Genomic DNA, 24,057 nt, shown 5'->3' with positions numbered 1-24,057 from the left:
GGAAATATTATAAGTAGATTCTAAAAGTGCATCTTCTGGGTCAAAGGGTAAATACATTTGAAATTGTGGTAGGTGACCATCAAATTGCCCCCTCCCCCCATTTGTGCAAATCTTTATTCCACCAACAATGAACAAGAGTGATTGTTTTCTCAATCCTCACCAACAGGATATAGAATCAGTTTTAAAATTTTATATAATCAGATAGAAGAGGACTGCTATTTTTATCCGCAATTAAAATAACTTCCTCCCGGCCCCCCCCCCCCCCCCCCCCCCCCAGCGAGGTGGAACATCTTTTTATAATTGTACTTCTAGGAAGGGCCCAGGTCATGTTAAGCTTCTTGTCTGGGGACCATACTTAGAGCTACTACTTTACTTCTTTCCATCTCTCCTTTCTGAAACACGTTTAAAGGTGTTTTTTTTTTTTTTTTTGGTTAAAGGACTCATGTTAATAGTTACAAAGAAACGTTAAAGGGGTTACATTGTTCCTGGGTCTTGATTTTATTTTTTTTATTTTTTATTTATTTATTTTTTTGGGTCTTGATTTTAGACGCTAGATGGTAAAAGGCCACCCACACTTTCATTCTCCCCAGGGCAGATCCGGCCCCACCTTCCACCTGGAATCCGCGCAGAATTCTAGTTTTCCCTACTGTATGCGGTGCTGCAAGGACTGAATAAAATTAAGCTCTGAAGTGACACCTCAATAAGTCAGGGCTATTGTAATTTCCTTTTGCACCACATCGCGGGTCTGCCGACCACTCGGATCCGCAGGGTCCCAGGAGACCGGATCACCAAGAGCCTGGGCGAGACGAGACTGGCCACGGCGCCTGCGCAGCTCAGGAGGCGCCTCCAGGTGAAGTCCTCGCGTAACTTGCGCCGGCAGGTGAAACGTTCGCAAGCAGCGGGCGGAGTCAGAGCCCCTCGTGGGCGTATGCTTCCGGCCACGTGGCTACGCGCATGCCCAATGGGAAAGCTTGACGTCAGCCCCCGCTTCCTCACCCTGGCAACGGGCGGGTGACTACTTCCGGTGCCGTGAGGGCTCGGGGCTGAGGCGGGTGAGTGTCCCTCTTTCTCACGCTGTCCGCGCCGCTGCCGCCGCTGCGGCGCTGTGTCTGTCCAGGCCCGTCCGCTCGCTGGGACATCCTCTCCGGGCCGGGAGGGGGCGGCGCGCCCGCTGCCCGCTGCCTGGGGCGGTGCTGAAGGAGCGGATCCGGGACGTCTGTCGTCCCCTCGGTCGCGCGTGGCGCCGCGCCGGTCGCCCTCTCCCCCGTGGCTCCAGCGTGGCAGCCTCCTTCCTGCTCCCGGGAAGGGACTGCCTGTGCGCGGGCCGTCCTCGCTGTCCCTCGCTCACTTGGCAGTGGCGGAGGCTCGCGGAGACCGAGGGGTGCGCCCTCGCCCTGCGTGGCTGTGCGGCGCCGCAGCAGCCGCGTGGTGTTGGAGCGGCCTGGTGAGAGTCTCCCAGGACGTTAGGAGGCGGAGGAGGACAGGACCGAGAAGATGCAGCAGGCGCGGCTGCAGAGGAGGGTGGAAAACAGGAGCTGGACGTGCCCTGGAAATAGAGGGCATCGTGTTTCCGGGAGGAGGGAGTAACTGGACTCGCCTCTGTAGGGGAGGGCAAATAAAAGGTATTTTCTGGACCATGTGACCGACATCGTTTAATACTAAGCTAAGGAATTTCTATACACTCGGGGGTTTGATGGCTTCCTTTTTTGCTTGTTTTAAGTAAAGCTCACCCCTCACCATTTATAAGAAGCAGCGCATGCTTTTTAAAGAATATCTGGAAAATGCAGGAATAATTAATAGAGATCACCCATACTTTCACCAACCCAGCATTTTGATCCCTGATTTTTTTTATAGTACATTCTTAACCTATTTATGATCATAGCGTGTGTGCATAAAATACGGTTGTGACAAAAAAGTATACTTTTTGTGCATTCCACACATTGCACAGGTCGATCTTTTTTTTTTTTTAAAGATTTTTATTTATTTATTTATTCATAGACACAGAGAGAGAGAGAGGCAGAGACACAGGCAGAGGGAGAAGCAGGCTCCATGCAGGGAGCCCGACGTGGGACTCGATCCCGGTCTCTAGCATCACACCCCAGGCCGCAGGCGGCGCCAAACCGCTGCGCCACCAGGGCTGCCCGGTCCATCTTTTTTTTTAAAGATGTAGTTCACATACTATAAAACCACGCTTTTAAATTGTAACTTTCAATAGTTTTTACTATATTCATAAATGTATCTAATTCCAGACCGTTTTCATCATCTCCGAAAGAAACTACCCATTACAATCGTTTCCCATTTGATCTCCCAGTCCCTGGCAACCGCTAATTTGATTCTTCCTTCCCCCTACCCCAGTCCCTAGCAGCCACTTCTGTGTCTGTAGATTTTCCTATTCTGGACATTTCACACAAATGGAATTATATAATATGTGGCCTTTTGTGTGTGCCTTCTTTTACTTAGCATAATGTTTCCAAGGCTCATCCCTGTTGAATTTTGTGTCAGTACTTCATTCCTTTTTCATGGCTGAATAATATTCCATGATATGAATATGCCACATTTTGTTTATCCATTATCAGTTAGTGGACATTTGTTTTCTCTTTTTGACTATTATGAATAATTCTGCAAACATCCATGTACAGGTGTTTGTGTGCATATATGTTTTCATTTCTCTTGGATTATATGGGGGAGTGGAATTGCTGAGTCATATGGTAATTCAGCTTTTTTTTTTTTTTTTTTTTTTTTTTTTTTAAGATTCTATTTATTTGAGAGAGAGGGAGCGCATGAGTAGGGGAGGAGGGACTGAGGCAGAGGGAGAAGCAGGTAGAGCAGGGAGCCCAATGCAAGGGCTTGATCCCAGGACCCCGGGATCATGACTTGAGCCAAAGGCAGACCATCAACCAACTGAACCACCGGGGTGCCCCTCTGTTTAGCTTTTTAAGGAACTGCCAGATATTTTGAAAGTGGCCTGTACTAGCAGGATGTGAGGATTCTGATTTCTCCATATCCTTTTAACGCTTAAATGATCTGTTTTTTGAATTATAGCTATGCTGTTGGTTATGAAATGGTACCTCACTGTAGTTTTGATTTCTATTTCCCTGATGGCTAGTAATGTTGAGCATCTTTTCAGCCCTTTGTGTATCTTTGGAGAAATGTCAATCCAATTCCTTTGCTCATTTTTGTATTGAATTTTAAAAACCTTTGATGTTGTTTGAGTCCCTTATCAGATACACAATTTGCAGTGTTTTTTCCATTTTCTCTCATTTTGTGTGTGTTTTTTTAAACTTTTTTGTATAGTGCCTTTTGAAGTACAAACATTTAAACTTTTTTTTTTTTTCCTTAACTGGCTGCTTTATTGAAAACACAGCTATATAGAACATTATTGGGGAAACTATGAAATTTAAATACAGACTGCATATCAAATAATAGCATTGTGCCAAATTCTTAACAGTGAGATGATATTGTGGTTAACATCAAGGTGAATTCCTTTGGGAGAATAAGTTTAAAATAGCATAATTACCTTTAATTACAAAGTTTGTAAAAATATATACCAAATTTCCAAGACGGGAATACCTATGTATTTGTAAAAGGAAAGGCAATTGCAAGCACATATTTTTGAAATCCACAAAAGCAAAGGTTTCTTCCCTTCTGAAGAAAAAGTTAAGATTATGGGAATAGTTCTCCTTTCCCTTTAAGTTTTCTCAATAATTCCTGACACATTCTTTGAGGTCTAAGACTAATATGCAGAGATAAAGTTAGTAGTTTATAGGAAAATAGAAAGAACACACTCATCTGCAGCAAGCACATGCAATATCAACATAATTTATCAACCATTCCAACTACAGAGATGATAGATTTGTCTTCTTTCTTAGCACTTACTGTTTTGAGTGGTACCTCCTGCACCAATTCAGAGAAATGTCCATGTGTGAAGTTGGGAATTCTATTATATCACTGCCCAGCATACATACAGAATAAAATGCCCACTGGAATTCTGCAAAGAACTTGGATTGATAATATTGTCCACATTTTATCTCTTAATGAAGAGAATTTCCTTTTCCTGCCCGTGAAACCACCAGACCCTCAGGGGTTCTGAGCTCTTTCCATCTTGCAGTGTTTCTACCTTTACTACAGCTTCTCCATTTTCTCCTGATCTCACTGGCTGCTTCTAATTACATCTAGCTGATTTAATTTTAAAATCTTGGGAAAAGCAAAGACCACCTTTTCCAATTGCATCTTCCTTACATTTACTTTTGATTCGCTTTTATTAAAGCTCACTGACTCTCTTCTCCCATTCTTAAAACAAAATCTCTACTTGCTTAAAGTACTCAGACATTTAAAATCATAAAAGTCCTTTGGAAATAATGTTTTCAACATACTTTCACTTCTCTTAAAATAATCCTAGGGATACACAAACATTTAAACTTTTGGTGAGTTCTGATTTATCTATATTTTCTTTGATTGGTTGTGCATGGTGTCATATCTAAAACCATGGCCAAATCCAATATTATGAAGATTTACCACTATGTCTTTTCCTAAGAGTTTTACAGTTTTGGCTCTTACGTTTAGTTCTTGATCTATGTGGATCAAAGAATAGGTAGATAGGAATAAGTAGGAATCCAAGTTGATTCTTTTGCATATGCCTATCTGATTTTTTGAGCACCATTTTTTTGAAAAGACTATCCTTTCTCTATTTAAGTTCTTTTTAAGGGGAGCAGAGGGAGGGGGAAGGGGGAATCTTAAGCAGGCTCCACACCCAGCATGCAGCCCTACATGGGCTCATGACCTGAGCCGAAATCAAGAGTTGGATGTTTAACCCACTGAGCCACCCTGGCACCCCTATCCTTTCCCTATTTAATGGTCTTGGCACCCTTGTTGAAAGCCAATTGACCGTAAATAATATAGGTTATCATTTCTTTTAACCATTTCTCTATGTCGGACATTTAGATCACTCCCAGATTTTTGTTTTTCTAAATTATCCTGTGTTAAACACAGCATAACAGGCGTAAAACCCTTTCTCCTTTTGAAGTTATTTTGGTAGAAAGTGTTCTCAGAAGTGAAATTACTGGGTCAAAGATGAAAGAAGTGTGTTTTAGAGCTCATTGAATGAGGCATTAAACCTTCAATGTCATGATGTTAAGAGTGACAGAATGCTTTATTCATCAGTTTCTATAGCTTAAGGGCTGGATTTCTGTAAAAGTCTTTTGCTATAAGATGGATAGATTCTCTGACTTACTATTCTTTTGACTGCTTCTAGGAGACTAAGTCAGTCTCGAGTGAAAAACTTCAACACCAGAGGCAAACAGGACATGTAGTAGTTTTCTAAATGGTGTAAAGAAAAAAAAATGTCATCACCATGCTGTAGGAAAATAAAAGTCTTTGAGAGAACTAGAGTCAAGATTTAGACTTTAAATCAATGCCGTGAAAGTCCCTGGAGCAAAAATGATGTTTTATTCTGAGTTTCTCTTCTGATCTTGATAATTGGGTTAATTTACATTCATCTTAGTCTCAGAGATAACTTAAATGCATGTTTAGTAGATAGTACCTGGTGAAAAAAAAAAAAATCAAATGCAGAAGGCTATTAGGAGAAAATCAAGTTTCCTTTTCATTTTGCCCCTCAGTCTCCCAGTTCTCCTTAGAGGTATCTGTGGTACTATTGTTAACTTGTGTTTGTAAAGACTAGTTCATACATAAAGTATCTCTGGAAAGATAGTATATGCAAAATTATACATTTTAAGGCTCTTGATGCTGACAAATTCCTTTTCAAAATGGTTATTTACATCAGTTTATGGTGGCAGTACAGTGCTTGTTAGGAAGACTATTTTTGTTTATTTCTTTGAATATTCATTTCTTAATATTGGATATCCAGTTTATATTTCCTCTTTTGTATATTGTCTGCTCATGTCTTTTGGCATGCTGTTCGTTTTGATTGGAGTTGTCCTTTATGAAATTTATTTTGGCAGTCTTTTGTAGTTGTTTTACAATAGTCTGGATTTGGGAAGAAAAGTTAGGCTGCTTTTTGTAACATATATACTCAGAGGTATGTGAGCTGAACAAGGGTCAAGAAGTAGGGAAAAGGAAGTTAAATGCTTGAGGGAGAAATTTACAGGATTTAGAAAGTGGGTGCAGTCCAAGATGACTTCAAGGTGAATTAGAAAAAGAGCAGTGCTATTAAGAAAAATACAGAGTGATATGGAAAGATGAGTTTATTTTGGGGAGGTTAAGAGTGAAGAGGATCCAGGTTGAGCTATCCAGGAGACTTGTGACTAGAGCTCAAGAGTAGAAGATAAAGAATTACAAATAATTTGATTTACTGAGAGAGGATTGTTTTGAAAGGTTGGCAGTGGATGAAATTGCTGAAGGAGACATTTGAGAATAGGTCTGTGAACAGGGAGTCTTACGAGGACAAAATTGGGAAGGGTCAGCGGGGTCATGAAGAGCTAGGATGGTAGATTGGCATGTTTGCCAAGAAGAACAGAGGATCTAGAGAACAAACGTTGCAAGCAACAGAGTAAGAAATGGCCATTAGGTTTGGTAACTTGGAAAAGATGCAATTTATGGGAAGCATGAAATTTGTTTTGTTCTGAAACAACTTTATTAAGATATAATTCATTTATCATATAATTTATCCACTTAAAGTGTACAACTCAGCGGTATTTATTATATTCAGGATTGTACAACCATCACCATAATCAATTTTAGGACATTTTTATTGCCACCAAAAGAAAGCTTGCCCCCATTAGCAGTCACTCTCCAATGCCCCTTTGGCTTCACAGCCCAAGGCAACAATTAATCTACTTTAGATTTGCCTACTCTGGACATTGCACATAAATGGAAACATACACTATGTGGCCTTTTGTCTTTGACTTCTTTCATTGTTTTCAGAATTCATGCCATAGTATATATCTGTACTTATTATTTTATTTTTTTTTTATGGCTAGTTAATGTTCCATTGTATGAATGTACCACATTTTGTTTAACCATTTTCAGTTCATGGACATTTGAGTTGTTATTACTTTTTGACTGTTATGAATAATTCTGCTATAAACATCTATGTACAGTTTTTTTGTGTGGACATATTTTCAGTTCTCTTGGGTATATATCTATGAGTGAAATTATTGGGTTATATGCTAACCGTGTGTTTAATTTTTGACGCAACTATTGCAGAGGATGGACAAGTTGCTAGTGTTTTTTTTTTTTTTTTTTTTAGAAACAATTAAATGAATTTTAATATCATCACTAGTGGGAAATTACAAAATGTTCCTTTTCAAGCATATTATTCAGAAATAAAGGCAAAAAAAATGAGCTATACAATTGTTTTCTGTTGTGTAAAACTGTAACATGCTTATACATTTCCTTTCATTGGAAACCTTGTGTGTTGAATGTGACCTCAAAGCTTAGCTGGAATGTTAGAGTTTTTTCTTGTAGATCAGTATATTGATGTAAGTATACTTCATCAATTTCAAATAATGATTTGTAATAATGAGTACAGAGGTGATAAAAAATAATCCCAGGGATATTTGATGTTAATCTACAGTAATGACTTATTTTTTACTCATTAGTCTAAACTGTAGAGATCAAATACTATTGATTTTTTTTTTTTAATTTGGATTACCTGTAGTTCATGTGGCCTCAAAAGTTCAAGATCCAGAAAAACAAAAACAGAAAAACAAAACAACAGACAAACAAAAACTTTTTAGGTCAGTATTGTTGGTTGGCCATGTTATTAGTCTGTTCCTGACCCAGGTGGGGTGAGCGTTGAGAACAGTCAGCATGTGGTATTTTCCCTCCTACTGAAGTTTTTTAAAAATTATTTTTATTTTAATTTTTTTAAAGATTTATTTATTTTATTGGAGAGAGAGAGAGGCAGAGATAGTGAGAGACAGCGTGAGTGGAGAGGAGAGGGAGAAGCAGGCTACCTGGTGAACAGGGAGCCCAAGTTGGGGCTTGATTCCAGGACCCTGGGATCATGAGTGAAGGCAGATGCTTAACAGGCTAAGCCACTTGGGTAGCCCCTTACAGAAGTTTTTTTATTTTATTTTATTTTATTTTATTTTATTTTATTTTATTTTATTTTATTTTATTATTATTAATTATTATTATTTTTTTTACAGAAGTTTTTAAGTGGGGTATCATAGGCTTGCTTTATTGGAACTTGGATTTAGCTAGTCACTTCATGCTTCCATAAATAAATAAATGAATAAAAAAAGTTTTGGGGGAAGAGTATTATGTTCAGATTTTTCAATATTGAAAGGTATAAACTATGAACAGTAAAATTTCCATCCTATTTTTGTCTGTCACTCATTCAAATCTTCTTTGGGTGACTACTATTATACTATTTTTTGGGCATATTCTTCTAGATTTATACTTTGCATATATATTTAGCTGTATTTTTTTCTTCCCCTTCCTCAAAATATGGTAATTGCATATTTTGGTATTGCACAGTATTTCTATACTGTGCCTTTTTTATTACCAAAAATACCTGTAAGATTAGTCAATATGTATTTGTATATCAGGAATATTCTCATTTTTTCCAATGGCTGCTTTTAATTAACTACTTAAATCAAGACTTGTTGGCTCATATCTTTACTATTACAAATAATCCTTCAGTGTGCATTTGTAATTTTGATTGATTTTACTAGATTGCCCTTGTTGAGTTTTGTCATCTTATGCTGCTACTAGCAGTGTATAATTACTCCTGTTTCTCAATAGCCTCAAAATGTGATATTTTGATGTTGGTCAACCCACACTAAAAAATGGCATTTGGGTGTAGTTTTATTTTGTATCTTTCTTTTGAGTGAGGTTTAGCATCTTTTGATCTGTTTAAACTATTATATGACTTTTCTGTCAACTGGGATTTGCCCACTTACCCTTTGTCATCTCGTTTTTAGTCATTTGTTGGAACTCTTTATTTATTAGGTAGGCCAGACCTTTAATGGGTTTAGAGTTAAATGGAAACGGATGTTGGAAAAGAAGTTGCTTCATTTCTAATTGAAATCAAAACATTCTGGTAACTATTGGGAGTTGGAAGCCAGAGTCGTACATTGCATAGCCTATTTACGTTTCTTTTCTAGTCCCGTGGAACTTTGGGAGCCAACATTTTTGGAGGAGTTTATGGAGATGATGTGATTTACTAAATAAATATATTTCAGATAGTCTCTGAGGGATGGTACATTGCTCAAGAAATAGCACATTTATCCTCCACATTTTATTTTTTTTCAGACAAGCCTAAGAAGCAGTGTTTAAAATCTCTCATATACATTAACATGCCTATTACATCAACCTTATTCATTATAAAATATAGATGTTTCAGTTTATTTGTGAAAAAAAATGTATCCTTTTTTTCTTTTTTAAAGATTTTAATTATTTATTCATTAGAGACACACAGAGAGAGGCAGAGATGCAGGCAGAGGGAGAAGCAGGCGCCATGCAAGAAACCCCATGCGGGACTTGATCCCGGGACTCTGGGATCATGCCCTGAGCCAAAGGCAGACACTCAACTGCTGAGCCACCCAGTCATCCCTTAAAAAATTTATCTGATAACAGTGAGTCAGAGAAGCTTTAAGTTTAATAACCCATATTGCCTGGATGTGTTTTCATTTTTTTTTTTTTTTTTTAAGATTTTATTTATTTATTCATGGGAGAGACACAGAGAGAGGCAGAGGCAGCAGAGAGAGAAGCAGGCTTCCCACAGGGAGCCTGATGCAGGCGTCAATCCCAGGACCCTGGAATCACGACCTGAGCCAAAGACAGATGCTCAACCACTGAGTCACCCAGGTGCCCCAGATGTGTTTTCATTTGAACTGAAACTTAATTTTCCAAGGATTGAGTTTTTACTTAACCTATGTCTGTAGTACTAGTGGGCCCAAGCTCATTTCATAGCAGGGTCAGACATGATGGCATGTATAGGCTGGAAGATGAATTGCTAATCACTTAAATTCTGCTTCATCAAGTGATGCATGAATAAATAGTAGTTAAAGTCACATAACCAAAGAGAAATAACCAAACAACCAAAGTCAAATAAAGGTAACTGGGGCAGATCCTTGTGAAGTCATTAGAAGATCCATTCTTAAACATCTGCCACCACAAAATAAAAACATATGCAGGCATTTTCATTCACTTTTATTTAATCAACATCAGCACACCGCCCCCCCCCCCTTTTTTTTTTAAAGATTTTATTTATTTATTCATGAGATATACAGAGAGAGAGAGGCAGAGAAACAGGCAGAGGGAGAAGCAGGCTCCATGCAGGGAGCCCGACATGGGACTTGATCCTGGGTCTCTGGGATCACACCCTGGGCTGAAGGCGGCGCTAAACTGCTAAGCCACCGGGGCTGCCCAGCACTCTTTTGTAATCAAACTTTCTTCCTGCATTTATGAGTATATGTTAACATTTTAATATTTAATAGCATATATATATTTTGATTTAAAACTGTTTAGCCTTTAGATGAAATGTTATATAAAAGAGATTCAACGGAGTCTTTTTAACCAAGAATTAAAAGTTAAAATGCCGTAAGGCAGTGCTTCTCAGGCCATCTCTGGTATAAAGGTCCAACTTTAAGAACTTTTCAATTGACTGTTGACTGTTTCTTATATAAAACGCAAAAGAACCAAAGCCAAAACCCAAAAAAACAAACCCCAAACAAAACTGAAATATGGAACTGTGAATGAAAGATATCAAATAAAAGCTGAATTTTATTGTATTTAATAGATAAAATCAAATATGATTATAAGCAAATAGAAAAATCATAAAAAGTACACATTGTTGAAAATGCGTATATAAATCAATTAATATATTAACAAAATAATAATCTGTTGCAGACTGGTAACAAACCCTGGTCTGAAGACCATACCTAGGGTAAACACTACTTTTTTTAAGCAGCTAAGTCATTTTTTACGTTACTATTTATGTATTATATTGGCAAAGAAAGACTTATGCCCCTCCCTATTTCTGTTTAGAATAAGGCACAAATTTCGCCTAACTGTGAATCTAGGTATCTTCTTGTGGTAATCATTTTACAGTATGTGTGTGTGTCAAATCTGTTTTGTACACCTTAAACTTACACAGTGTTATATGTTAGTCTAGAACAATAAGGCTGGGGAAAAAAGTAAGCTGCAATCTAGGCTTTATGTCAAGGTTTTGTGGTGTTTCCAGCATCACCTGTGATTCTAGATTGTCCCAGAGATTATTAGCATTTGGATTGAAGGGAGTAGAAGGTGATCTCTAAATTATATTAAGGTTTTCTTCAATGTAAATACAATGAAAGATAAAATATCTTTGGACTCAGTATGAAGTCTTTTTACAACAGTTCTTTTGTTTATATGATTTTAAGCAAGTACTGTCTGTGGACATAGATTTAAATTCTAACCTTTTCATATTCTTTGTATTACCCAGTTAAATGACTTTAAAATTAGATTTTTGGAAAGTTATCTTTGCACAAATTTGTATAAGTTATGTGTGTGTTAGTGAAAGAAATGTATACCATCTTTGCCTGTTTTTCTTTAGGGTAATTCCTCTCCTGCAATTACTTTTGGATGGAAGTATGCACTTTTCCCAATAGAAGATGATAATCTTGGAGAATGACCATGGAGAAGGGGATGAGTTCTGGAGAAGGGCTGCCTTCCAGATCATCTCAGGTTTCGGCTGTTAAAATAACAGTCAAAGAGTTGGAAACAAAGCAGTCCCATAAGGAGAAGCGAGGGGGCTTTGTGTTGGTACATGCAGGTGAGCTCTAAGTGGGCAGTCAGAAGATGAAAATAATGTTGATTTTTTTTCTTGCTTTGAAGTACCCTGAGAATTGAATTTCACATCTAGAAGAGGCAAACTGCCAGAAAGGAGTTGGAACTAAAGAGATTGACTTTAATATAGGTCTCTTGGACTTCATACTTGGAAGATGTTATAAGGACAGCTCTTCCTATATGGACTCTTCCTATAAGGACTGCCCTATCCCATTTTTTTACTTTTACCCCTTATATTAGGTATAATTGAGTCGTGTTAAAATCAGAAAAAATAATTTCTTAAATTCTGGTTTGTGTTTTTAAAAATAATGTTGCTGAAAAATTTTATTGACTATGGCTATTTTATTTATTTTTTAAAAATTTCATTTATTTTGAGAGAGCACATGCGGGTGGGAAAAGCAGAGGGGGAGGGAGAGGAAGAGAGAGAATCTCAAGTGGACTCCATGCTGTGCATGGAGCCCAATGAGGGGCTTGATCCGACAACTCCAAGCTCATGACCATAGCTGGACACTTAACTGACTGAGCCACTCACGTGCCCCAACTGTGGTCATTTTAGAGTCGAATTACATGGTAATGGAGCTGGATTGCCTTCTTAATGTTATAAGTGAGGAAGAGAGATTCAGCAGTGTCAGCCTCACGGCTAGTCTGTACTGGAGCCAGGGTGAGATACCATTAAGTGGGCTCTTAGTTCCAGTGTAGTGCTTTTGGCAACAGATCACCCTGTAATCTCTACTTCAGAGGACGTGGAAGACAGACAGAGTGATGTTTAACCCTTGGGTCCCGTATCATTGAAGAGTTTGGGTTTCAGAGGAGTACACCTCTGCTCAGGTCTGCCCAGCAGGCTTTTTTTAAAAAAAGATTTATTTATTTATTTATTTATTTATTTATTTATTTATTTATTTATCTATCTATCTATCTATCTATCTATCTATCTATTCGTTTATTTATTTATTCACGAGAGACACACAAAGAGGCAGAGACATAGGCAGAGGGAGAAGCAGGCTCCCTGTGGGGAGCCCAAAGTGGGACCCGATCCCAGGACCCCAGGATCATGACCTGAGCCAAAGGCAGACACTCAACCACCAAGCCACCCAGGTGCCCCTGCCTTTTTTAAAAGTCATTTTTATTTGCCTGCATTTATCTAAAACTCATGACTTCGATGAAGGTAGAAAAAATGGCTGAATCTCCTTTTAACTTTCCTTAGATAGTCAAGCAGGATGGAATCAAGATTAAATTTGATATGCAGTAAGGACTAGAATTGTTCTTTTTTGTCAAATTGGTGCCCTGCCTGGTCATTAACCTTTGGCTGTATCTGGACTAGATAACTTGGGAAGTCTTACAGAGTCTAATCTAGGAGAATTGAAAAAAACCTAGGTTCAATTTGCTTTTCTTTCAAAAGATTTTACAAAGAAATAATTTTACAAAGAAATGATTTCTGCATTTTAGAAATAATGCAGTTAAAAGTAAACTTGGGACCAGACTGCCTGCCTTCTACTATACCATGTTAATAGTACATCTGTCATGGTACCCAGTAAGTTATTATATTCGGAATAAGTATGTGACAAACGTATAAGAAAGGTTTGAAATTTGTAACAGGTGACAACATAGAGCTATTGATTAGTTGGAGTGCATTGCTTTCTGTGACTGTCATGGTATCCCTCTTCTTTCAGACATTCCCTAGATGGGAATGGCTCTTAGATGTAGCTGATGCTGGGGGCCAGCCGTAGTAGGAGGAAATCTGGGTTATGACAGGAAATTATGTGGATTAAAGTGACCCTTTCCTAAGTTATTAGAAGGTCAGATAGACTGATTATACGAAATATATATCTTGGACATTTAGGGGACAAAATTTCAGTTCCTCAGTCATTGTAGAGACTTTAAAGCTTATTTTTTTATTTTAGTTTTTTTTTTTTAAGATTTTATTTATTAAAAAAAAAGATTTTATTTATTTATTCATGATAGACATAGAGAGAGAGAGAGGCAGAGAGGGCAGAGGGAGAAGCAGGCTCCACATCGGGAGCCCGACGCAGGACTCGATCCCGGGACCCCAGGACCGCACCCTGGGCCAAAGGCAGGTGCTAAACTGCTGAGCCACCCAGGGATCCCCTATTTTAGTTTTTTACTAGAGGAGACTTGCCCAAATTTTATTTTATTTTATTTTATTTTATTTTATTTTATTTTATTTTATTTATTTTATTATTTTATTTTATTTTATTTTATTTTATTTTATTTTATTTTATTTTATTTTATTATTTTATTTTATTTTTTTAAATATTTTTTATTTATTCATGAGAGACAGAGAGAGAGAGAGGTAGAGACAGAGGCCGAGGAAGAAGCAGTCTCCATGCAGGGAGCCCGATGTGGGACTTGATCCCAGAACTCCAGGATCACACCCTGAGCCAAAGGCAGATGCTCAACCACTGAGCCACCCAGGCATCCCCCACCCCCCTTTTTTTTTCTTGCCCAAATTTTAGTCATTTGAATCTTAGGTTCTTGATTTTTTCCTAGATCTTATAACCTGTACTGTTTACCTAATCTTAAAAAGCTGAACACTTTTTACCTTAAAAATTAAAAGATGAAATGTATTTTTAGTTAAATGAAATATCAGTATCACTTGCATTAGGAAAAAATAAACACAGTGCAACCAAAACAGTGTAATTAAATTTTAGCTGACTCCTCTTGCATGTTAGTGGCTTAGATCCTGAGGCTACTTTTCCTTTGTTAAATAGAGAATTTAGCAAGTGTGAATCAGATATTAAAGATGTACAGTGGCCATGCTGAGACTTTTCACTTATTCAAAACAGAAGGACTTAAATGTTAAATCCTATTAAAACTGTTATCCATACAGTAAAGTCATATGTATAGCAGTAGTGTCCTATGATTTGGGAAATAAATACTCCTGAAAGATTGGGCCCTGACATCTAAGTTGACAGGTATATTAGAGAACCATGAAGAAGAGAGGCCTGTTAAATATTGGTTCTCCTGAGAAATAGGATTAGAATTTGGGTGATTATGGATTCTTGTTGTTTTGGCATCTTTTTTGTCCTTTTGGGTCCTTGATCGATAGATTCATGGGCTAGTTCTTTCTGTGGTCTGAGGAAAGGTGGAGTAAGATTGTGTTACACAGTCTGTAGTCCCAAGTGAAAAGCCCTGAGGCTTAGAAATGCAGTTCTTAGCCTTCCTTCTGTTGGACCCTTATGGGGCCTTGGTGAATGGGTGAGGGAGTGATTCAGAGCTCTGTTAAAGAACTTTGTTTAGAAGCCTGTTCATCCAGAGAGTTTAAGGGCCCTAGTTCTGGTTTCTTTCTTACTTAGATTATTCTCAAATCCCTAACTAAGCAAGTATTAATTCTTTTAGGGAAACAAATTTCAGAGCCATTCTCTTGAGGAAGTTGCTGGATGTTTAAGAGATGGGGACCACTGGGATTTCCAATAGGTGGGCTAGAATATGCTGTCACTGAGGTTTCAGAAACCCTCTGAGCTATATTCCAACAGCGAGAGGATGTAAAAAAGTGTTAGCGCATGGGAGTGGTGGTATTTTGTGGTTGTGGAGAGGTGGGATGTAACAGTCCTCAACTTTTTTTTTTTTTAAAGATTTATTTATTTATTTATGATACACACACAGAGAGAGAGAGAGAGAGAGAGAGAGAGAGAGAGGCAGAGACACAGGAGGAGGGAGAAGCAGGCTCCATGCCGGGAGCCCGACGTGGGACTCGATCCCGGGACTCCAGGATCGCGCCCTGGGCCAAAGGCAGGCGCTAAACCACTGAGCCACCCAGGGATCCCCAGTCCTCAACTTTAAATGTTATTTAGAAACTACCTAGTTTTCTGAAGTTACTTTTTAGTATTTGTGCTGCCAAAGCGAGCACTCTCAAGTTACTTTTAAGAATTCAGGATTCTGAACAGTAATTTACCAAATGGCAGGGACTTTCTAAGGGTCAGCAAAAAGGAATATGAAGGGACTCTGTCCCTGACACCCCCTGGGTTATCACCTCCAGACCAAAAAACTCTTGACTTTGGAGATAGATTTTCGAAAGGAGATCTTGATGGGGCCTGTTTGGGAATATGAGCTATTTCTAGTGCCTCTGGCAGGAGAATAACCTTTGAAAAAGGAGCTAAGACATGGTGTTTAAAAAGGCTTATGGTAGAGAAGGAAGCTATTAGATTTTGAAAACTCCATACATGTAGGACAATAGTTTTATTGTGATCAGGAGAGTATCAATTTGTATGAACTATTTATATAATATATGTAAAGTTTCTGATATTTTAATGATTACTAACAACTGGTTGTTTTTTTTTCCACTACAGGTGCAGGCTATCATTCTGAATCCAAAGCCAAGGAATATAAACATGTATGCAAACGAGCTTGTCAGAAGGTATGAGCAGAGTGTGTCTGATGGAAACATTTCAGTTTTGACCAGCTTTACCTTGAAATTCAGAATTTTAAGATTTGACTTATAAGATGGTCTTTACTTTGGACCATGAAATTATTTTGCTCATATTTGTGGGGTCTCTGTTTTGTTTTGTGTTTTTTATTCTCCAAATGATGCTTAGATCTTTCTCTTCCTTTCCCAGATTAAAGTCTGTGTTTTTGGAATTGTGGGCACATAATCATATATCTTTTAATCTTTGCAAAGGCATTGAGCTCCATAGGAGAGGGAAAATAGTTCAAAGGCAGCTAGTGTGTCTTTCTATAAAGAGAAGAAAATAAATAATAAAAAATTAAAATGGGTGCTTTTCTTAGGGAGATTACCCTGTGCTTTTTCCTTCTGTTTTTCATTATGTAATTTGTATCATAACAAATTCATTGTCATTCCTGAGCTTAGTTTTGCCCTTGTTCTTAGTTGTGCTTTTTCTCTCTTTGGTTTTTGAGGCTTTGCTAAATTGTTGAATAGTTAAGTAGAGGCAGGAATGGACTCAGAAGAAATATTGTTTTTATTTTGATCTTGACTATATACACCCTTTTGGCAAAGCTACCATTATTTTTTGCAAATATAATGTTAATGGATATTATATATCAAGTAAATATGGGTCTCTTCCAACTCTTTTCATTTATATTTACATATAATTTAAAAGAAAGATTATAAAAAAAAATAAAAAAAAATAAAAGAAAGATTATACTTTATTAGAGATCCAAGCTTTTTCTTATGACTGGAATCACATAAATAAATAATATTTTGTTATAGGGATTTTATTGTTTTTTTTAATTTATGATAAAGCTAAAGGTTCTCTAAACTATTTCATATTTTTAATCTTTTTTTTCAAAGTGTGAGATGTGGCAGCCTGGGTGGCTCAGCGGTTTAGCGCTGCCTTCGGCCCATAGCGTGATCCTAGAGACCCGGGATTGAGTCCCACGTCGGGCTCCCTTCATGGAGCCTGCTTCTCCCTCTACCTGTGTCTCTGCCTCTCTCTATCTCTCTCTCTCTGTCTTTCATGAATGAATAAATAAAATTTTTAAAAACCAAAGTGTGAGATGTTCACATTGTCTGAAAAAAATAAGTTTTATATAACTATAGTCCTAGAATACTAATAATACAATTGGAATCTATAATCAGCCTCCTCAATCTACACAGTGAATGAACGTCTTAAAAGTTTAATGAGGAATACAACTCTTAGGTTTTGTGCATTTTCTTTGTTGACTAAATTGGAGCTTTAATAGTTCATTTAGAAATCAGTTTACCTTCTTTCTCTTTCCTTTATCCTTCAGACATAAGGTGATTTTATGGGCCTTTACGTTTTATAGTTTATATTACAAAAGAACATGATTTGTTGATCTCAATATATATACACACACATACACATACATATACACACAGTATACAATATACAGTAGTCTACCCTCATCCATGGGGGATATGTTCCAAGACTCCCAGTGGATGCTGAAACTGCCTATAGTACCGAACCCTATATGTATTGTGTTTTTTCCTATGTATACATACATATCTATGATAAAGTTTACTTTATAAACTATAAGCTTTATAAGTTTATTTTATAAACTAAACTACTTTATATGCAGTAAGATATCAACAACAGTAATTAGGGGATCCCTGGGTGGCTCAGTGATTTGGCGCCTGCCTTCGGCCCAGGGCGTGATCCTGGAGACCTGGGATCCGGTCACATGTTGGGCTTCCTGCATGGAGCCTGCTTGTCTCTCTGCTTGTGTCTCTGCCTCTCTCTCTCTCTGTGTCTCTCATGAATAAATAAATAAAATCTTTAAAAAAACAACAACAGTAATTAATAATAAAACAGTAATACTGTGTGTGTGTGTACAAAAGTTATGTGAATGTGGTCTCTTTCTCTGTGAAAATACCTTACTGTACATCACTCACCCCTTCTTGTGATGATGTGAAATGATAAAATGCCTACTGATGGCGTGAAGTGAGTGAATGATGTAGGCATTGGGGCATGGTGCTAGGCTATTATTAACTTGATGTTATGTCAGAAAGAGGATCATCAACTTCTGGACCATAGTTAATTGGGAGTAACTGAAATTGGGGATAAAGGGGAACCACTGTAGTACCAAAAATGCTTTTGTCACAGGTATGTGTCCATTTAAAGATTCTGAAATATTTCTGAGTCTCTGTTTTCTATAGTGAGGGGTGTGGAAAGTAGTAACTGGGAGAAGATGTTGTTAGCTTAGTCTGAGATTCAATTATGTATATAAAATATGAATTATGAGGATATTTATATATTTTTTCTTTATCCAAATATTTATTTAGATTCCATTTAACATACTGTGCAATATTAGTTTCAGGTGCAGAATTAATTAATTAAAGATATTATTTATTTATTCATGAGACACACAGAGAGAGACAGAGAGAGAGAAAGAGGCAGAGAGGCAGAGAGGCAGAGACACAGGCAGAGGGAGAAGCAGGCTCCATGTAGGGAACCCGATGTGGGACTTGATCCCAGACTCAAGCATCATGCCGTAGGCTCAAGGCAGGTGCTAAACCACTGAGCAGTCCAGGGATCCCCACAGGTGCAGAATTTAGTAATTCATTACTTACATACAACACCCCGTGCTCATCACAACAAGCACCCTCCTTTGAATTGTCAGGATATTTAAACCAAACTGAATCACATAATGTCTATAGCTGTTTTGAATTGCTGTGTGATGAGTGAAGCCCTTTCATTTACTAAATTGCCTGCACTTTGCATTTAATGGCAGATTTTATTCATTGTCTTAATTTGTGTAAAAATTGAACTATATCATGAATTATCCTGAATATAAAGCCTTGCTTGTTTTAAATCTAACTAGGTTATGTCTTGAAGTATGGAGTGGAACTAGTGATCAATTTTTATTAACTCTAAATGTTTCCTACACTTCTTTAAGGCTTTGGAAAATTTCTGGGTAGGTATGTTTGGGAAGTTGTGGTTTTACAATGAATAATCTCTCTCCTTGATTTCATAGGCAATTGAAAAGCTACAGGCTGGTGCTCTTGCGACAGATGCAGTGACTGCAGCTCTAGTGGAACTCGAGGTATTTCTTTTCTCTATGTTTTATTTAAAATATTTGCGAGTTTATGTTCATTATTCTTAAATGACATGAAAGTATTGAGTTAGTTAACCCTCAGTTATAGGACCAGTGTTTCCCAACTGTACTAACAAATTTATGAAGAAGCCTGTGATATTGTTAGGTTGTTTTCACTGAGGACTTCTCTGAATAGCATAAAAGTTGGTTAAATCCCACCCACCCACACCTTTTTGTGAGATTCATGAATACAAAAGTTATTGGTGTTTGGATACTTAAATTTTCCTATAATGTTCAGTAGGAAAATTCCTGAAGTTAACTCCATTTCCCCAAAAGTAACACATGTCCTCTTGTGTAGGAAACAGAAAATTACAGCTGTCTAGAAGTGTCTAAAGAAGTGGAAGTTCCTCATAAATCTATCAATTAGATCTATATCCTGAAGCTGTGCTCTGTGAAGTGTGTCTTGTCCAGTGTGATTGTTAAGTTGGTCTCTGATTAACTGAAGACATTGAGAATTCAGTGGGGAGGCTCTCACGGTCCCTATACTCATACTCTATAGTGAGGATCTCTCAGTTCTCATAATCTGGAATATTGAGGATGAATTTGTTCTGGTGATATTGAAGCCTTCAGAAGACTGACTGTTGCTCCAACTTAAAGAAGATAGATTTGTGTCAGTCTGTTTAGATGATTATAGTGAACAAATGGTTTTCTGGTTGAGACCAATTGCTTGGAGACAAGATAGGAAGATAAAACAGTGATGAGTTGAGGTGGGAGGTGGATGGAGTGGGTTTCTCAAGTTGACTGAATTGTGGCCCTTTTGTTTAGGCTCTTATTTCAGAGTACCTTCCCAGTCATAGCAGGCCTTGCTTTTTCGTATGAAAATTGCCCAGGAGTTTACCAGAAGGCCTGGCTGTGTTTTCTGTATATTTCTCTGCTTAGTTATGGAACTACACTTTTGTAGATTTTAATCTGTCATGTTAATGCCTTCACATGGGTCCAAGTGTAGTCAAGGAAAGTGAATATAGATGATAGGTACAAGTTCTACTGTAGTTTTGGTCTCTAACACATCTGACTTGGGATATGTGGCCCCTCCTGTTGTGACTGATACATCTTATATCAGCTGTACCAATCCTTAGCTCTGGGCACCTCACAGATTCTCCTTGACTCAATTTTTCCATTTATAATATGGGGATAATTCCTATTTTATAGAATTCTGAAGATTGAGGTAACATATGACAAGCACTTGGGTCATTGTGTTGCACATAGTAAGTATCCCTGAAAAGTTAGTAATTATTACTGTTATGAAGTGCTTGGAAATGATATATATAAGGTGTATATTTATGGTGATATCAATGACATGTTTTTGCAATATCAAGAAAAGTTTATATATTGTGGATGAAAGGAAAAAAGTGCCACAAGAAAGAAGATTGATGTTCTTACCACCAGATCTTACCTTTAGTCAAAACACAAGGAAGGCTTCATCTAACTTAATTCAGTTGTTAATTACAAATTACTCTTCTTTATGTGTAAGAGGATGTCCTGAAATTATTGGGAGTGCATGGTTGGAGTCAGTGTGGGGCCAGGGAAAGTAAAAGAAGGTTAATGAGTGGTTGGAAGGTATACTACTATAATGGCAATTATGAATACAAAATTGAGTAAAAATAAGTTTTTCTTTTGTTTTCATCTTAGAATAAGTTTAACTTTCTGAAGTCGTACATATATCATGTTGAATATTTTATTACATTTTCCTCAATGAATCAATCATACTTTTAAAGAGTTTACTCATTGATGCTTAAAAATGGTTAAAAATACATTCTGGAATAGTAAGTTACTGATGAATAAGTGAGGTTTATAGTTTTGAATGATGGCATTTGTTTTTTAAGAGTGTGGATATTAAGTTCTTTTTTAAACAAACTTGTTCTATTATTATTTTTGACTGGATTATGTTGTACAGATAATGGGAGCATTAGATACTGACCTGAGTGAGTTTAGTGTACTTCTCCCTTCTCACCCCCATTACTAAATTTGGAGAATAATTTCAATTAGTTGTTTAAGAATTAGTTTTTATGTGGAACCTTTGAAATATGTTAGTAGTTTAAAGGCTAAGGCTAACTGTAAGAATTTTCCTAAATCTTAAGAATTATGTTAGAAATCATGCTTATACTGCCCTCTGCAGTTTCAGTCACTTTGGTTCACTACCTTTAAATAAGGTGAAGTTTTCAGGAGTTCAGTTGGAGTATTTTAATAGTTTGAGTCAACGAAACAATATAAGAAAATCAGATTTAAGTATTTAAAAAAATATTTATTTATTCATGAGACAGAGAGAGAGAGAGGCAGAGACACAGGCAGAGGGAGAAGCAGGCTCCATGCCAGGGAGCCTGATGTGGGACTCGATCCCGGGTCTCCAGGATCACGCCCTGGGCTGAAGGCAGCGCTAAACTGCTGAGCCACCCGGGCTGCCTGAATATTTTCTGTAATATAAGTAACATATCAAGTCTTTTCAGCTTACTGAAAAGAGAAAATCAGAGAGTCTGATTTATAATGTGTTGTTTAATTTAGGAGTACCTACTTTTCTTTAGTTTTGACCAATTTATTCAGTAAAGCTAACTCTTGTATTAATTGCTGAAATCATACCTTTTTTTTTTTGTGACTTTGGGATGTACTCTTTTGAATAAAAAAAGAAAACCTTTTTTTTTTTTTTTTTAAACATAGGCAGAATTCCTTGAATGTTTTACTGATTGTGAGCTGAAATGACTGAAATGGTTTAATGGTCCTTACTGGCTAGAAGGACTAACTGACCTTGTATTTAAAAAAAAATATATGAGAATTTGCACTTATCAAATAGTCAAAAGTACACTGATTTCAACTCCATGGCATAGAGGAGGAAGAGACAAGGTAAAAGAAAAAGAAATTTATATATATATGTATGTGTGTGTGTATATATATATATATACACACATACACATACATATATATATGTGTGTGTGTGTATATATATATATATACACACACACACATATACACTTACACAGGCCACCAGACACATTATTTTTGAACTTTCTTGGAAACCAGTTACCTTGTGTAGTTTCATTATCCTCGTTTACCGCAACAGATAAGTGGTGTCATCCTAAGACTACCACTTCTGTACACTAGAGAGATGTTTCTATCATTTAAATAAGTAAGGAGGTGAGTGCATAAGTTCCTGCCTGTTGAACTGACCAGTTTCTCTCCTCAGGGTTTTGGGAGGGAAAGTGCCCACCCCATTTGAGGTGTGTTCTGCAGTGTGGAAGTGAAAATGATATGACACTAGAGTGCATTTCGTTTATCTTCAAAATGTGAAGAGGGAAGTGGAAACAGTTTATAGATCATATTTTAATTTGTTATTAAACTGATTTGGTTTCATTGTTTCACTTAGCTATTTATAGCTTTTTTTGAGATTGTCCTTATAAACTGATGGGAAAATGACTTCTATCCGTTGGATAAGTACTGTTCTGATCTCCTTCAGTGGAAAAGAGGTGTTATGAAACATCTTGATCTTCCTATCTGGGGCTGTTCATCTGGAAGGTAGTTGTTTTCATGGCTGCTTTTGGAATAGTTTTGGTTCAGGTAGTGGCAGTGTAAACTCTAGACCATAATTTTGCACATTTCACATGGTATAACTTCTAATATGAATTTCTTCTTTGAGGAAATTGGCAATAGATCTGGATGAATCATGATGCAACTGTTAATGTAGAAAGTGTGCCACTGAGTCTGATGGAAAACAAGCTACTTGTAAAATACTTACTGAAGCTCCCTTGGCACATTGATTTTTTTTTTTTTTCTAAAAAACATCTATTAAGGCCTGGTTTTAAATTTCTGATAAGGAATCTTGGGGGGGGGGATTTGAATGACAGACTTTTGAGAGTTTTTTTGTATGAGAAAACTGATGAATCTGGCTGAGAGTTTGAATATCTTGGTGTAGGCTCTGAGAGATTTTGGCCAATTCATTTTGAAAACTGGTTATTTTGGTAGGTAGAATACTGTGCATTAAAATAGTGGTTGATATAGCTTGGAAACTTCATATAGTGAAAGGCAGCTTGCACAGACTTCTTTGTTAAAAATGTTTTGTTGAGTTTATATTATTCTAAGTGGATGCTGCAGTTCTTGTGTTGACTTGATTTGATTCATCCTTTAAGGCTTCCTATGGTCAGGAGAGATGTTAAGTCATGATTGAAACTAGTTTATTATCCAAATGCTTTAGCATTTAAAGAGCAGATTATATTGGGCGCACGTTTCTATGTCTGTCTGCTAAAAGCAGTCTGTTGTCTTTATGCTCGCTTATAAACTCTAAGAAAATTGTTTAAGAAGTAACTTCTTATAGATGGCTGATAGTTTGGGGTAGGAGAGGGAAAAAAAGTATTTGCATTATTATATATTTATGTTATTATATATAATATTGTTACACATTTATCTGTCTCTACATTCTTTTTTACCCAGAGCCAGCTGGCATAACACCATGCATTACTTTAAAGCAGGGATCTTCAGAATATCATCACTGTTGACTAGTCTGTTGTTGGGGCCTCAGTCCAGGTTCTGTGCAGCTACAGGATTAGGCCACACTCTGTTTTCTTGGGCTGGAATTGTGTGCCACAGGGGGAGAGAGCACCTAAGGCCTGCTAGTCCTTAAAATGCTTAGTGGTCATGGAAATGATATGGATTGCTGCTGGCATATGGGTACGTCTAGGATGGAAGGGAACATTGGGAAGGGCTGAACATTGGGAAGGGAACATTGCAAATCTCTCCAACCAAATCTGTCCAACCCACTTTCTCTCAACAAACCTGTTCACAAGTTTGGTTGTGGAGTTTGGATGTGGA

At 37.3% G+C, this 24,057-nt stretch overlaps 1 protein-coding gene across 14 annotated transcripts in view; it reads left to right on the top strand.

Moving 5' to 3' along the window:
- Positions 1-679: 679 nt before the first annotated feature.
- The window catches only part of TASP1 (taspase 1), a 349,892-nt gene continuing 326,514 nt past the window's right edge, over positions 680-24,057 (top strand). For 7 of the 14 annotated variants that reach the window (XR_011996969.1, XR_011996970.1, XR_011996974.1 and 4 more), the window contains exons 1-4: positions 989-1,052; positions 11,501-11,719; positions 16,041-16,108; positions 19,144-19,212. Coding sequence is in view for 5 of the 14 variants with exons in the window: in XM_072736405.1 (XP_072592506.1) it covers positions 11,575-11,719; positions 16,041-16,108; positions 19,144-19,212 (282 nt within the window). In the remaining 9 variants the exon portion in view is untranslated. Of the gene's footprint in view, positions 1,623-11,500; positions 11,720-16,040; positions 16,109-19,143; positions 19,213-24,057 lie in introns of all 14 variants that reach the window. The other 7 variants (XR_011996971.1, XM_072736406.1, XM_026002404.2 and 4 more) reach the window with 5 other exon arrangements.

Source organism: Vulpes vulpes, chromosome 14 (genome assembly GCF_048418805.1).
Source record: "Vulpes vulpes isolate BD-2025 chromosome 14, VulVul3, whole genome shotgun sequence".
NCBI classification, from domain to species: Eukaryota; Metazoa; Chordata; class Mammalia; order Carnivora; family Canidae; genus Vulpes; species Vulpes vulpes.
The sequence above is the reverse complement of the archived record's forward strand: the minus strand, read 5'-3'. Positions and strand labels throughout refer to the sequence as shown.